The sequence below is a fragment of the Physcomitrium patens genome, chromosome 11 (genome assembly GCF_059467195.1).
Source record: "Physcomitrium patens ecotype Gransden chromosome 11, ASM5946719v1, whole genome shotgun sequence".
In the NCBI taxonomy this organism is placed as follows: Eukaryota; Viridiplantae; Streptophyta; class Bryopsida; order Funariales; family Funariaceae; genus Physcomitrium; species Physcomitrium patens.
The window spans coordinates 15,218,865-15,234,644 of NC_143420.1; the positions used below are offsets into that span (position 1 = coordinate 15,218,865).

The following is a 15,780-nucleotide window of genomic DNA, read 5'->3' on the forward strand; positions in this document are numbered from 1 at the left end:
CTATATATACTATCTACCTATGAGCTATGTGGCGATGTTCCATAGGACCTCAAAAAACATATTGACTTTGCACAACACGTATCTTAACTTGCAAGGCAAGTTTTCTATGTAGATGCCACATAATTAGCTTGTTTTATAAACTACCAATATTTGTGGTACATGGTTAACTTGTTAACCAAGTTTCTAACTTACCAATCAAGTATAAACACATGTAAAGTCAAAGTAGCATCTATAAAGCTTCTAGGAAGCTTTTTTTTGAAGATATTATGAAATTAATCTACTTTATCTACTTCTACCTATTCATATCACTTAGGTAATAATTATAGTAAATATATGTCCATGAAAATAGTTCAATTCGAGCACTAAAGACAAAAAAGGCATTGAATTTTATTATGCTTGCTCAATACCTTTAGCACTTATTTTGTCTCTATCTATTAACGTCCAAGTTTATTAATACAACATAAGTGCTTATAGAAATGGGTTGGATTGGTATAACTTTCAACCCTATAATCTACTTACTTATGAGCCATGTAAATTCTTCAATTGATATATATATACACATATAACTTTTCCAACATTTTAAGATTTCATTCAAAATTTTGATTGAATATTTTATAAGTTATTCAATTATTATTTTATTTTGAAAAACTTTATTATTCTTATATATGTTATGGATGCAAGTTTGTAAATGATAGCAATCAAATAAGAGCTAAAGTCTTAGGCAAAAGTATGTGCCATTGAAGCTTTGTATCAATCCAACTATTTATTTAAGAAGAAGCATGATGTTCTAGATATACATTATGATGAATTAAAAATGAACTTGGAGTCATAGAAGGCAAGTTTATAATTGGAATATGTCTAATTTCCATTCAATTGTATTGATATTTGTGTTGGATTTTGTGATATTTTTTAAGTAAAAATGATCTTTATTAAGTATATATTGATCATTAAATGTCTTTAAATTGCTTTGATACTAAGGTTGTTGGTCAACTTGGTTGTCAATTCCGGCAATGGCATTATGCATGTGGTAGACTTTAATTTCACTTCACTTCATTTATTTAGGACAAAGATGTGCAGTTTTATTCTATATCCCAACTTGTTTTTAAAATGAATCATATTTGGATAAGTCTTTTGTGACACTATTTTCTAAGCATATTTTAATTTTCATTTTACTAACTTTCATTCAAATACCTTGGTGATGTCATAGATAAGTATTGGTAATAGATAGATATTTATTCCCTCATTACATCAATCAATTTAATATTATAAGGTATCATGTTAATTTTTATGTTATAGATAGATATTTATTCCCTCATTACATCAATCTCATACTTTGGCACATATGGATCTTATTTTCTTGAATATTGATGGATGAATAGAAATACTATTTTTGAAATAATTTATAATTTTTTTTTTTTGATTTGTTTTTTTTTTTTTTTTTTTTTTGAAGCTAGTTTGTATTATTTTATATGAATGTGGTCCTATTATACAATCAAAAATCTAAATGGATTTTGATAATTATTATTGATAATTTCTAAGTATACATTCAATAAGACAATAGATTTTGAGATAGTTATGGAGATTAAAGAGAAGCTTTATTATATAAAGTAATCTTAGAATCTTCAATAAACTCATATCTTTTACTGCAACTATCTTACATTAAGTTCGATATATTATGTGTTTGATTTCTTTTTAATGCAATTATCTGGTAGGAGGATAATTAAGATTGATTTAAAATATTTTAAAGCTCCTAAACCTCTCTTTTCACCAATAATATTTGTGGCTTCTTGATTTTGTTCTTGTATCTTTTTATACACAATGTAATAATCTTATGTCCAACATATAATTTGACATAAGAAGTTTTTTTTTTCTTTTATATATATATTTTAACTTTTATTGTTGTGAAATTCATATAAAAATCAATAGACATTAAAGGTGACATATTGATTGATATTGTATTTTATTGTATTTAAGAAATAAATAATAAAAATCATCAAATAAATTTAAATTTTCCAAATAAATATAGACATCTGTAAACTTGTGCAAGAGCTGGAAGAAGATATCTTACACAATCATGATTATGAATCCCCTTTTACATCATCCAACAAAATTATTTCTCACCACTCACATACTAGCTAATCTTCTTATTAAATGAACATCTGTACATAGCATATATACTTTATTATATCTATAATGCACTTATAGATAGTTGTGAATGCATAATAATTCAAGTTGGAAAAATATTTATATTGTGATAATGCTCTTTGCAATTTTGGAAAGCCAAACATTTGTTGCCACTTCAACAACTTTAAATTGTAAGGATATACATTGTGTAGATGATTTGATACCGAATTAGCTTGTACAATTAGGTGCTCCACATGGTAGGCTCTTTGGAAAACTAATTGTTAGATCTTCTAATATCATAGATATCATTACATCTTCAATAATTAAGTACAAGCTCTTTTTTGTTGATGGAAGGGAGAAAAAGGAGGGAAATAAAAATTCAAATGTTTGACCAACAACATTGAAGATAAGATGATGGTCTTTAAAACATGCAAATTTGTTTTGTGGTACTAATGGAGGTTTTAATGTAACATTATTTACCAAATAATATTGAAGATAAAAATCTTCTACTTTCAAAATACCTTTCTTATGTATCATAGTTTGAATCTTATGCTTCCATGATATTTCTAATGTCTTTATCAATGTGCTTGTGTATGGATTAATAAAAAATAACTCTTTTGTACATTTAAACTATTCAAAAATAAGGCTGAGTGTATACATATACTTCTTTTACAATATTTTTGAAAAAAAAATGATATATTGATAATATTACATAAGTTCTTTTTGAACTTTTATGTGCATTAATCTCTCTTGTTGCATTTTCAAAATAATAAGAGAGACAAATTTGTACCTCTTATAAACTTTTGGTGGAAACTTATAGATGCAATTTTAGAGTTGAATGTTGATCCTTAATTTGAGATATAGTCACATTTTTAAAATGAAGATAATTATTTGTCCAAGCTTCAACAAAACATGTTTTTTTTGTCATATCTAGGTATTTTGCAAATATCCAAGAGCTACATAGATAGTTATAGGAGTATACTTAATAGAAAGGATAGTCTATTCTTTATTATAAAGTACCTCAAAAGGAATATTTATTATATTGGTTTAATCTGCAAGAAATAAATACCAACCTATTTCCTATTTAATTACAAAATACTTCTTGTAGTTTGTCAAGATATATTTTTTGAATAAGCCATATGCAAAATAAGACCATAGAAATATAAGAAATATTTTCAAAAATATTTATTAATCCAAAATCTTTATCAAATCCAATGTAGATGGATTGGATATTTTTATATAATTGAATAAGTTGAATTAAGGCCCAATAAAAGCACAATGTTGTTTCTTCTTCAAAAAAAATAATTATAATTATAAAAGAGATATTAAAATTGGTTGTTTCTACTATATGCAATATAGGCATTTTAAATAAATTTATTTTTTATATATAATCTATAAAAATAGAAAAAAATCTCTTTGCTAATTCAACATATTTTACATTTATAAAACAAAAAAGAATTTATATTATTCTCATCATTACATTAATAAGTAAATTGATATATGCCATCTCTTAGAGTTTTTATAAGTGAAACAATAGTAGCAAGACTATCAAGAACACTTTGATGCAATTGTTGGTATTTTATTGTATATGATAAATGTAATAACTTGACTTTTAAGATTTTTCTTACATATAGTAATCATAATGGTTTTTTGGTGGTACCCTTATTACAAACATCTAAGTTGTCAATTCTTTTATTGCTAGTAGGAGTTCTTGTGCAATCAAATATTTTATAAGAGATATTGAAGAGTTGTAATTATATCCACCATTTTGTACTATTAAATGCCATTGTATAGTATTTTGGATATACTATGCATGCAATACAAATGGACACCCAATTAATCCACTTACAATATTTTGTTGACAAACAAGATTATTTTGCTCAATAAATCTTATTCTTTGTCTCATTTAAAATCAATGCAATTTGTGTTAAATTGTGGTTTGGAAATGACATAACCATGAGTATAGACAAATTCACCTATATTTTCTTTCATATCTTTAAAAGAATAAAAAATCCCTTCTACTAGAAGAGATATATGCAATACAATATCTATTATAAAATCCAAATAACCTAAGAGTAGACTTCACTCTCTCTTTCTTTTTAAACACTAGATACAATGTCAAAGATGTTACAATAGTGTAATGCAAAGTTAGCAACAAACCAGCATAATACATAAGAAGATATACCTTTAATAATATAGGATAAAGGGAAGAGACTATTAATTATAGCCATTGATAGTTAGTTATTATTGCTAATAATATGACCATCATTGTATTAATTCCATTTTAGAAAAACTATTATTATTTCAATCCAAATGCAGATGGAAGTAATGATGATGCAAATGAGGCTGACATTCTATATGCTTTGTGATGATGGATGAGTAAATGTAGTAAAACCCTGGATCATTTTAATATTTCCCCATATATATATATGTTTATTTCCCTATATATATATATATATATATATAATTTTGACAATGGGAATCTGAAAAAGAATCTAGAAAAGAACATCAGACGGAACCTGAAAGGGAACTGGACATGGACCTAGAATGGGAATCTGGAAAAGGGAACCTGGAACAATCACATGGATCTGCAGGACACGGAGTCCAACGAGTTGGTGGGGTTGCGTTCACACGGGGGGAGGAGGAGGAGGGGGGGAGGTGGGCTCCCTGGGGGGGGGGGGATACGATGGAGGACCAGGACCCATCTCGCAGCTCCTCCGCGACGCTACCCTTCCTCTCTTCCCTTCACAGTCCCCTCCCCTTCACTTCGTTGGTGTGTTTTCTACCTTCTCTCCTCCCTCACAGGATTATATACACATATTATATTACATTATGTTATGATACTGCATTCTGCTGCAGGGCCGAGGAGGAGGAGATTCATGCGGAGGAGGAGGAGCAGCACCAACTAGATAGATCTACGCCCCCCTCGGGACTTTGTGCACCTGGACAGACAGACAGATAGAGACTCACACACACAGAGAGAGAGAGAGAGAGAGAGAGAGAGAAGTGTGTTCGAATTTGGTTTCTGTGCCGAGGTGGCCATGCTGTGTGTGGGAGTTAGGGTTTAGTAGGAGCGGGTTACGAGTGCTGTGCTGCGAGATCTGGAGCTCGGTTTGAGCAGGTTTGAACAGGTTTGAGCGATGGCAGCGAATGGTGGTGGTGGCGGCGGGGGCGGGGAGGATGGCGGAGACTTGCTGCAAGCTGTGGAGGCGTTCTTCTCTGATACAGAGGATGCTGTGGTTATGGCGTTCCGTGTGGCCAAGAGTCAAGCCTCGTGGAGCGTGGCGGGGCGACGGACGCGCCATAGCACTAAGCCGCGTGTTCTTGCGCTGACAGGTGTGAAATGTGGTCGATTTCTCACGATCGATCGAAGTTTCTCTTTTTTATTACGCTTCACGCTGATTTTACTCGAAATTTTGATTAGGATCGTAGGTTTTGCAATGCTGGTGAACGCCGATATGGCATTTAGTACCCTGCAATGAAGTCTCAGAGAATAATGTGGCTCTCGGTCTTCTATTGACACAACGTTAGATATCTCTCGCCGTCAGAAGAAGCGTTGCTATGAAGCATTTTAATATTACCACCTTGCTCATATCCGTTCCGCGGAGATTTAGTTCAGGTCGGAGCTCGCTCCGTCCTGTGAGTCTCTTCATGTAAGGACCTGCTGCTAAATATTTTGCTGTAGAAAGTTCGTCTCGACCAAATACGTACATTTCTGTAGTAAATGCCGATAGCGTTCTGGATACCGTAACGAAGGCGACCTATTTTGGCGAGTGAAATGTAATAGCTCCAGTTGAATATGTTTTCAGAACTGAGCTGAAGGAAAATTCGATCACGGTTTTGACTGACCTGGGGTGGTCAACCTTGTGAATTTTAATTCCAATTTTCTAGTTTTTTCACCTGCCAAATTTGGCAACGTCCAACTCAGTAAATTCTTAAAAAGAAACCCAAGCTTTACCCGCAGACTTTTAATTACAATTCGGAAGGCTTTTCAAGCTCCATCTAGTTGTCCGGTTATCTTTTGGATGACTTCATGGTTCATGAGATTGGAACTGATGCTCTTTTCGTTTATGAACACTGAATTTTGTGCAGTAATGCGATCAGCAGCTACGCAGAAGTTCAAAGTTAAACTACATGTTTTGAAGCAGACTCCAACTGGTATGCAGGTATGAAAAAGCTGTTCCCTGCAGCAATCCCATCCGAGACGACGCTCGCATTCTTCCCTTGGTTTTAGCTTTCCCTGGGCAGAGTGCCAGCGTGCTTGTTCTGACATGACAACTAGTGTTCATCCTTGGGCTGGTGGGTCCTACGGGACCCTGACATACGGTTTAAAAGAGGATAGATAGAGTAACGAGTAACATAATAAATGCTAGTTCGCTTATGGCTTTTAAATCAAATGATCAACTGATGTGTTTCTCTTGTTAAATGTGCAGTCTGCAAAAATATATAAGCTGAAGAACTTGAACAAAGTGGAAGCGGTGTCTAGTGACAACAGTGGCTGTACATTCGTTCTGGTTCGCAACTTGTCTTCTGTCACACTCTTCTGAAGAAACTGAAGTTTATATTTAGCCTCTCAGATACTTGAATTCCGTGACGTAAGCTGCGGTTCTCTGTCTTGGAGTGTCTAGCTGTTTCTACGTACAAGAATTCGCAGCGCATAGTTGAAATGCCCAAGATGTTTCTGTGGATGTCCTGTTTGGAAATAACTTCTTTTCACCTATCGCTTTGAGCTGGACTGCTGTGCCAATTGCAATGACCTCATGAATTGTGTTTTCTCGAAAATCGTATATTGTAGTCATTTTCTGGAATTTCGAGGACCATCTTATTCTTGAGGATGTAGGAGTGGTAGATGTCTTTAAATTTAAATTACTGATTACCAATGTTCTCAACCTCTCAGAGCGGCTTTGAAGTATTGCATGTGATAAATTTGCGTGTGTGGTGATGTTAGGGCTTCGACAATTTGAAGAACAAACCAGTTGCTCCTCCTCAATGGACTTTGCGCACACGTGATGATAGGTGAACTCCCCATCATCATTTTCAGGCGGATATTTTGGAATCTTTTTCATTTTTCGTTTTGTTTTCTGCAAGATATTTAATTTTTTGAAGAGGTTAACCATGTTACTCCTGCATTTTAAAATATTTAATTTTAATGTATGATTATTTTATTTTTGTCTCGTCGGAACTTTTGGATAGTATGTAATAGCAGCAGTTTCTTGTTATCAATTATAACTACTATGTCAATTCGTAATCTATGAATGATTTCTTTTCGTCTTTTGCTAATATGGCAGTCGTCTTCGAATCTCATGTTTAACTTCCGGTAGGGGTACTTGCTTCTGCCAATTATTTTATTACCAAAGAAAACAGTTTATGTGAATCATGAATTTTCCTGCATTTCAGAAACCACCTTCTTACAGGTATTTTGAAACTCTGTAAGGAGAACCTTGGGCGGGTGCCTAAGATTGTTGGCATGGACGTAGTGGAGATGGCGCTCTGGGCCCAGGTATTGGTCTTCATCCCTTGGATGGGCTGCATAACTTAGTTGCCTGTAGGAATAGCTCAGCTCATTGCGCTTACATTCAGCTTGGCTTTCTTACACTTCAGGGATGAGCTGGTGCTGGTCCAGGGTATTCATTTTCCACCTCAAGGTACTAATTATAGACTAAAATAGACGTTTGACTAATTAATAGTTTTTGAGTGTTTCTTTGTTTTTATACGGTCGTTTATTTACGTTTTACCTCTGTATTTTTGTAGGCAAACGCGAAAACCCTTCCAAGTGAGGGACGGGTTGAAAAAGGTTCTGTTGATACTGGTGTGGAGAAGGGTGGAAAGGTCAGTGTGGAAAGTGAACTTGTTTCGAAAGCTGAAGAAGAAGATATGGAGGCCTTGCTTGGAACGTATGCCTCTTCTTTCTCTTGTCTTCACGATGTTGTCATCTCTTGTGTGAAATCTTTACTATTCGAATGTTTGTGTAAGTTGTCCTAATGCTCAAGTGGATTCTGTTCACACGTGAGTATGCTCTCTTTGCACATCTAATTTGACTGTATGACCTCGTACGATTGTTCACATGACATCTGTATAAAATGGCTTTACAGATATGTTCTTGGTATAGATGAGGCAGAGGCATTCTCTGAGCGGCTGAAACGGGAACTTACTGCTTTGGAAGCTGCGAATGTTCATGCCATTCTAGAGAGTCAGCCTCTTGTAGAGGAGGTGCGCTTAGATCTCGTTGCTTTGTCATAGGAAGTCCATGTTATATTGGAATCTTTCTTGGTTTGGACTATGTGGTTACTGACTATATTTGGAGGGATTCTACATGATGGTCATGGAATCATTTTTTACCAAAATAATTATGCATGCAAAAAGAAGTGACTGGTTTTAGGAAATAGAAATTGGATAGCGCGGTGCAGATAGCTAAGGAGATTTGTTTTACTAAACAGAGAACAACGCCAGAACTTAAATGACGAATTAAGCACTTTAACATGTGCCAAGTTTTATGTGTCATCAGGTTCTGCAACAGCTAGATGCTGCTCAAGGAAGTGTTGAAGACATGGACGAATGGCTTGGTATTTTCAATGTAAAGCTGCGTCACATGCGAGAAGATATTGAATCAGTACGTATATTTTCAGAATCCTATTTCTCTTTTTATTAAGCCTCGTGTAGGAGACTCACATCTGCTGGTTATCTTCATTTTTGAGTGCATATTTAGTGAGTTTTGCATCGACCTAATTTAACCCCTAAAGTTTCAATTTTTCTGCAAATTAGAAGATCTGTATTATTTTACTTTACTTTTTAATGTTTTCTTCAAACAGAAAGAGGTGAAACTTGATGGTGTTAAATTACCTGGTGACATGTTGAAATATTATCATCTATATTTTCAAATCAACTAATAAGTTCAAACTACTAAGTTTTGCTTGAAGCAGTTATGTTACTTTTAGAATGTTTGATTTGGTATGATTCGTTGAGATCGTGTATTGCATAGAACGGTTAAGAACTTTAGAATTTTCACTTCTACATGTACTTTTTTCAAATTAAGAAAATAATAATTTCAAATCAGTTTCATAATTGCCTGCAACTTCAGTCGAGAGGTATGCTGCGAAGTTTCCAATAGACCGTAAACAGAGCTTTGGGGGTTAATTGACATCCAGTTAGCGTTTGTGATGATCTGTTTGGCTAGGTGACTTATTACCAACGCCAAATGGTTTTGATACTCTTATGTGGCCAGTTTAGTTAAGAAGATTTCACCTGATTTATCTTCGCGTGGCAGATTGAAGCTAGGAACAACAAATTGGAGTTGCAGGCTCAGAACAATGCATCTTTAGTAGAGGAATTGAACTCGCTGCTGGAGAAGTTGTCCATCCCTCCTGAGGTACGGGATTGATTAACCTTCATAATTTCGATTGAAGATGTGCATAGAATTGTATCGTTTCCATGCACACTAATGACCCTGCCTCTAGTAGCTCTTTATAATGTAGAATCTAATCACTATTTGTAGACTTCAGTCATTCACTTCAGAATAAAGTGCACTTGTATTTATTTATTTTTCACCCTTCATTAGATTCGCTGATTAAATTTTGGATGGCAGTTTGCAGCAGTTCTGCAGAGTGGAACTTTTGAAGATGCACGGATGCCTCAGAATTTAGAAGCTTGTGATTGGTTAGCTTCTTCTTTGAGAAGCCTTGAGGCACCGTATCTGGATGCTAATTACGTCAACATGCGTGCTGTAAGTTCCTTAATGCTTGAAAGTATAGCTATTTGAATTCCTTCTTGGGAATGGTACTAGACTTGAAATTGTGCATTTATATATTGTCTAAATAAACCTCTGATTTAATACTGTAGAATAATTGATGTACATAATTAACAAATCCACAAGGTGAATGAATTATCATTTGGCAGTAAAATGCTCCTTTCAGCTGTTCTAAGTAGTTAATCATTTACTAAGGAGGAATATGTTACAATAGATTTTACTCAAGAATATGGTCGACGTAGATTATCGATAAAATAATGCTGTCCTATCTAATCATTCTTTCTGTGTGATCGTTATTAAAAAAACCTAAAAAATCATATTTCCTTCAATACCATCGTGCTTTCTCTTTTTTTTTGCAGCAGCTGAATCTAAGCTCTGAATCTACGTGCATGTAGGTCAAGGAGAAACGGTTGGAGCTTGAAAAACTTAAAGCTACTTTTGTGCGAAGAGCATCTGATTTTCTGAGAAAATACTTTTCGAGCGTGGTTGATTTCATGATCAGTGACAAGACTTATTTCTCACAGGTTTAACTCTACAGCACAATCACCGTTTATAAGCATTTTCAGTAACTGGTAGGAAATTTGAAATCCTGATGCTATTATGGAGAAGTCCATAACTTAACTGCAGAGTATAACGAATATGCCAGTGATGGATGATACAGAGGGGACAGTTAAAACGGCCGGATCATGCTGATTTGAGATTTAAATGTCGAACTTATGCTCGAATGTTACAGCATTTGAAGGTAATTGCTTGATGTACACTAAGACACTATCCTTTACATTTTACTGGCTGCGGAGACTCAATCCCGTCGCTTATCTGGATATCATGAACCACTCTTGAGGTCATATGCCTTTAGTGACAACTAGGCTGTATTTTTATCTGCAGAATTTAGATAAGAGCTCGCTTGGACCGTTACGCAAAGCATATTGTCATTCGCTCAACCTTTTACTACGTCGTGAGGTGCGTGATGTGTCATTATGCTGCATCCACTTCAAATGAAGAACCTGTGCAGCTATAATACTTGTATCTTCCTTTATCGTATTGCTCTTTCCGGTTGTGTTGCAATTCATCGCTTTACGATTCTTCAAGTTATATAGGAAATTAAAAAGTGATGTTTTCACGATCAGGCTCGAGAGTTTGCAAATGAGCTTAGAGCTAGTACCAAAGTATCACGGAGCACAGGGGCATGGCTGGAGAGTTCACAAGGTGGTGTGGCACAAGGCACTGGGGGTGCAGATACCTCCACAGTGTCTGATGCATATGCTAAAATGCTCCGGATCTTTATTCCACTTCTAGTAGATGAGGTACGAAAATTCTTTATGAAGATGTATCTATTTCGTGTTTCATTTGTACGTAGCAGTTTATCTGTCTTTTTAAGTGAACTATTATTTCTGCTTCTCTCCAATTTATCAAACTTCTCAATTAGTAACCGTACTGGAACTTATTTAATTATGTATTAACCCCGTGTCAATTAAATCCACTATCTGTTACATGTAACAGAGCAAAGTCAAACAGCGATGTCTCTCTCTTTTACCCCTCTGTGCTGTTTTTTAAGGGTTCATGTTGATCTATAATGACTAAGGCTCATTTCTTCTTTTGTGTAGAGTTCTTTTTTCGCTTCCTTCATGTGTTTTGAGGTACTACCTTTGAATCCTCATGGGGCTGATGAGGACAAGGACGAAGATGGAGATGGCGGTAGTGCTGCCGAGACGAACGGGTCGGATACAAAGTCCAGTAAGAAAATCCGAATCTCAGCTACAATGCCTGAATTCCAAGCTCTTAGCATTTACTTGCTTCTGAAGATTTCTGACCACTTACTTTTGCATGCAGCCGAGCAAAATCCAGCAGAGTTGGAGTCACTGAATCTATCCCTTCAAGAGCTTCTGGATGGTATCCAGGAAGACTTTTATGCAGTGGTGGATTGGGCGTACAAGATTGATCCTCTGCGGTGCATCTCTATGCAGGGTGTGACAGAAAGATACCTTTCTGCCCAAAAAGCCGATGCTGCAGGCTTTGTGAGGCGCTTGCTTGCTGATCTCCAATCCCGCATCAGTTTACAATTCAATCGAGTATGTTCGCTGTCCTGAAGCAACCACTATTTACTTTCAGTGCTCAACATCGATTACTCCTATTTCTCAGATTGACATAAATATTTCTTGATACGAAGTTTCCGTTGTACTGAAGTAGCTCCAGCCTGAGATTAACATTACCATGTTTGATTGTCATAGTTTGTAGATGAAGCAAATCTTCAAATTGAGAAACATGATCGCAATGTAAAGCAGATGGGCGTTCTTTCGTACATCCCCAGGTAAAACTCAGCCATTTCTGCACATTGATGAATTGTCATTCATGTCCTGAAGATTGTCTACTCGTAAGCTTTATAGCTTTTTGGAAGATCAGTGCCTGCATTCCCTGTGTTATTAGCATTGAACTTGTGTTTTAACCAGTGAGATTAATGCTTTGGTCCAACTTTGTTCAATTTTCACTTTGAGAGTTGTTTGGTAAAAGAACATGGAGGTAGTCTTGTTAATCGATTATGTATCAAACCGAGCTGTAGGGACAACGCTTGAAATTGACATGCAAATGTGTTTCATTTGTTGGTTGGATTAGGTTTGCAGCCCTTGCAGGTCGAATGGAGAATCTTATTCAAGGCAATTCGAGAGATGTGGTTGATCAGGCCTATATGAAGCTGGTAAGTTGGACGCACATTTTACAAGTTAAATTTGGGATCTTCAGTTTCGTGCCCATCCTTGGACAGCATTCAAATTGAACTTTTTTGGAATACTTCATGACCTGACTATTTATAGTTGGAATATCTTAGTACACGATGTGTTTCTTTATGGATTCTGCTATGCAAAAGGTACTTCTGATGTTTTGGATGGATTTTAGGTGAATACCATGTTTGCTGTATTGGAACGGATTGCTCAAGTTGATCCCAAGTATCAAGATGTTCTTCTGTTGGAGAATTATGCAGCTTTTCAAAATAGGTTAGTTTCATTTGCTTTTTCAAGAGGGACTCATTTCTTATTATGATCCACCTTAAAAATTTAGCAATCGACTTGAATCCTAGAGGTAAAAATCATTGTGTAAATCATATTGCAGACGTGTAAAAGTTAATTGCCGTTGCCTAGTATATTTGATGTTTCTATTCTGTTGGATTGTTGCACCTAATGGTTTTACAAATTCGGTTATGGTGCAGTATGTTTGACCTTGCAAATGTGGTTCCGACTTTGGCTCGCTACTATCAACAAGCTAGCGAGGCCTACGAACAAGCTTGCACTCGATATATCAACTCAATCATTAACTACGTACGTTTGAAGTGCTGAAGTCAAATTTGCTGATTGAATTATTTTGATGTATTGTAATACACAGTTTCTCTATTTATTGCTTACTCAAATGTTTTTCATGTACAGCAATTCGAAAGATTGTTTCAATTCGCTCAAAAAGTGGAGACTTTGCTTTATACCATCAGTCCCGAGGATGTTCCGATTCAAATTGGATATACAAAGATGGACTTGCGAAAGACATTGAAGGCTAGTCTTTCTGGGGTACGTACGCTGACGTTGTTCTTGAAGCATTTTCAACTAGTCTACATAAAGTGCATATGAAATAGTTGCTTTAACAGCTCCGAATAACATATTTGTTTCGAAAGCCTTTTTTCTATCCTAGCTCATGGTGTCTATGTATTTAACAGTCACCCTGTTGACGACGTTGAGAATAACCTGGCCTTCGACCCTGAGTGTTGAGTGCTTACTCAACTGGAATCAATGGCAATTTTACAGGTAGAGAAGGCCTTACCAGCGATGTATAAGCGTATGCAGAAGCATCTTACCTCTGAGGAATTACTTCCATCTCTGTGGGAGAAGTTTAAGGTTCGTAGCGTTGTCATACTGTCATGATGAGACATTTATGCTTTTTTCTGCGTTGTGGGTCATGTTGCCATTTAGTGCACGTTGACTACCAAAATGCTAGCATGCTTAAAGTTTTAGTGTGCTCAAATCTAGAAATTTGTGTTAAACATGATTCTTTTAGAGTGGCAGCTACATTTCGTAGGATATTTTTTGTGATTTGTTTTTCTTAGCAGCATCGAGGTTGCATGAAATACCTGGATAGAAAAAAGTAAGCATGTTAAGCAGAAAAAAGTATCCATACTGTTATTCACCACGTTGGCACTCACATGAGCATGTTTTGGAATATTACCCAGGAAGATTTCATGGACAAATACGAGTCGGTAGAAGGATTATTAGCGAAGTGCTACCCAACCGAACCACTGACCCCTTCATCAGCTGAGATGAAAGAAATCTTCAAGAACTTCATTTTCTAAGGGGTAGGTTGTAGAATGATGGTCATTTCAGACTTAAGCACTTGTAGCAACGGTTCATTTATCTTTCTCAATCCAAGATTCTTTGAGTCTGGTCAGCGTGAATTAAAAATGCCACCTTCATTTGGAGGTTACTAAATGCATTTGCATCATAGTGTTTCTACAGATTTTTAGTGGCTCTGGAGTGAAGTGAGAAACTTGATAGTGTAATCTAGGTTGACCTGAACGCAGAGATTTTGTAATATGTACAGAATCTAGTTTCAATAATTTTTTCACTTCATCAGCACACTTGCTTTTCTCACCTGTGGACGCCTTGAACAAGTGTGTTTTGGTCCACTGATGTAGTAAGTCACAACCTCTCCTTTGATTACCTAAAACAAGTGTACATTTTCCGAACAGTACTACTTACACACGGCTCAACGCATCTTACCTCGATGGCTGCCGGTAGTGTTCAACTTCTATTGAGTTCCATGCAAGAAAATATGAAGAAGTGTATTGCCAAGCTAAAAGCTTGATGACACAGATACGTCTAGATTCACTATTTAAGTAAGTGCAATTCAATCTAATTAACTACTTGGATGCATCCTTTGCTTTAAATTTCTTGAGACACAAATCATGGTATACTGACATGGATTCTTTCCTGTAACCCCATTAATTACTAGTTCATTTGCCTAGATCCAACTGACGTGTGGATACTCATGTAATCAGTCCATATGATAGCATGGCATGTAACATACAACAATACATCGTCATCCATCTACTCAAACGTTTTTGTATATATAGTTAATTAACAGAGTGTAATACATGATTTATGTATGTATATACACAATAACTATATTAATGCAAGAATTATGTGTACATATATGTATACATACACATACGTTAGGATGCTTGTTTGCCCTCTGCTTATAACCTAAGTAAAGTAAGAAGGTGCTGAGGAGATTTATGATATTATTTGGAGTGTGTGAAACTTTATGTGGGATGTAGACTCTTTGTATTAAGTCAACCTTTTTAGTGGAAATTACCTAGAATAAAATTTAGTCATAATCTTAATATTAGATGATGGTATTTGGTGTGTATATTCTTGTATATTCGTTTAAAAATAGTATCTATAATAAATAAATAAAACAGTTTTTGATTTGAATTTCAATGAGTAATGGGATTGATTTAATAATTCAATTACTTGTTTTAAAATAATGAACATTATATATAATTTATTTTTTGCTTATGACAATAAATGGTCTTGTTTTAAATTTAGGTGTTGTTTTGAAGACAAACTATACATTTGAGTTTGACTTTGTATGTTCCACACAAAAAAGTCTAAGTGGCTTACATGAGTGTTTAGAGTGTTTAAGTGACTGAAAAACATAATGTCTATGAAGCCTATGACTAAATCTAGATGAAGAAAGACAACAATGTAGTTTTATTTAAAATTATTTGATTAGATAGGTGTGACAAAAAACATGTTTAATATGTTTCTTTAAGTGTAACTTTATTGGACATATAATTTTGAAGTAAATAATTATCTAAATCAAAAGAATTGTTGCATGTAAGAATATAACATACAATTTGTATATATATATATATTCTT

The 15,780-nt window shown here is 35.1% G+C and overlaps 1 protein-coding gene across 2 annotated transcripts; it reads left to right on the forward strand.

Moving 5' to 3' along the window:
* The first annotated feature begins 4,847 nt into the window (after window positions 1–4,847).
* LOC112288963 (exocyst complex component SEC3A) lies at window positions 4,848–14,475 on the forward strand. 2 transcript variants are annotated; one of them, XM_024533760.3, is made up of 23 exons: window positions 4,848–5,460; window positions 6,217–6,290; window positions 6,558–6,638; window positions 7,073–7,140; window positions 7,522–7,624; window positions 7,876–8,018; window positions 8,217–8,334; window positions 8,630–8,734; window positions 9,389–9,490; window positions 9,707–9,844; window positions 10,264–10,392; window positions 10,530–10,610; window positions 10,754–10,828; window positions 10,996–11,172; window positions 11,473–11,602; window positions 11,699–11,937; window positions 12,097–12,176; window positions 12,479–12,560; window positions 12,758–12,855; window positions 13,068–13,176; window positions 13,282–13,416; window positions 13,651–13,740; window positions 14,073–14,475. In XM_024533760.3, the coding sequence occupies exons 1-23, from the start codon at window positions 5,265–5,267 to the stop codon at window positions 14,190–14,192; spliced, it is 2,673 nt and encodes an 890-aa protein (XP_024389528.1). In that variant the 5' UTR covers window positions 4,848–5,264; the 3' UTR covers window positions 14,193–14,475. The 2 variants fall into 2 exon arrangements, with proteins under 2 accessions (XP_024389528.1, XP_090110525.1); XM_090254399.1 differs by lacking the exons at window positions 4,848–5,460; window positions 6,217–6,290; window positions 6,558–6,638; window positions 7,073–7,140; window positions 7,522–7,624 and adding an exon at window positions 7,713–7,769.
* Window positions 14,476–15,780: the final 1,305 nt, after the last annotated feature.

Bases quoted from the DNA above. Each gene is read 5' to 3' on its own strand.
- LOC112288963 (XM_024533760.3), top strand. From the start codon at position 5,265: ATGGCAGCGAATGGTGGTGGTGGCGGCGGGGGCGGGGAGGATGGCGGA. The intron at 8,019-8,216 runs GTATGCCTCTTC...ATGGCTTTACAG, and splicing joins ATGGAGGCCTTGCTTGGAAC to ATATGTTCTTGGTATAGATG. The intron at 9,491-9,706 runs GTACGGGATTGA...TTTGGATGGCAG, and splicing joins AGTTGTCCATCCCTCCTGAG to TTTGCAGCAGTTCTGCAGAG.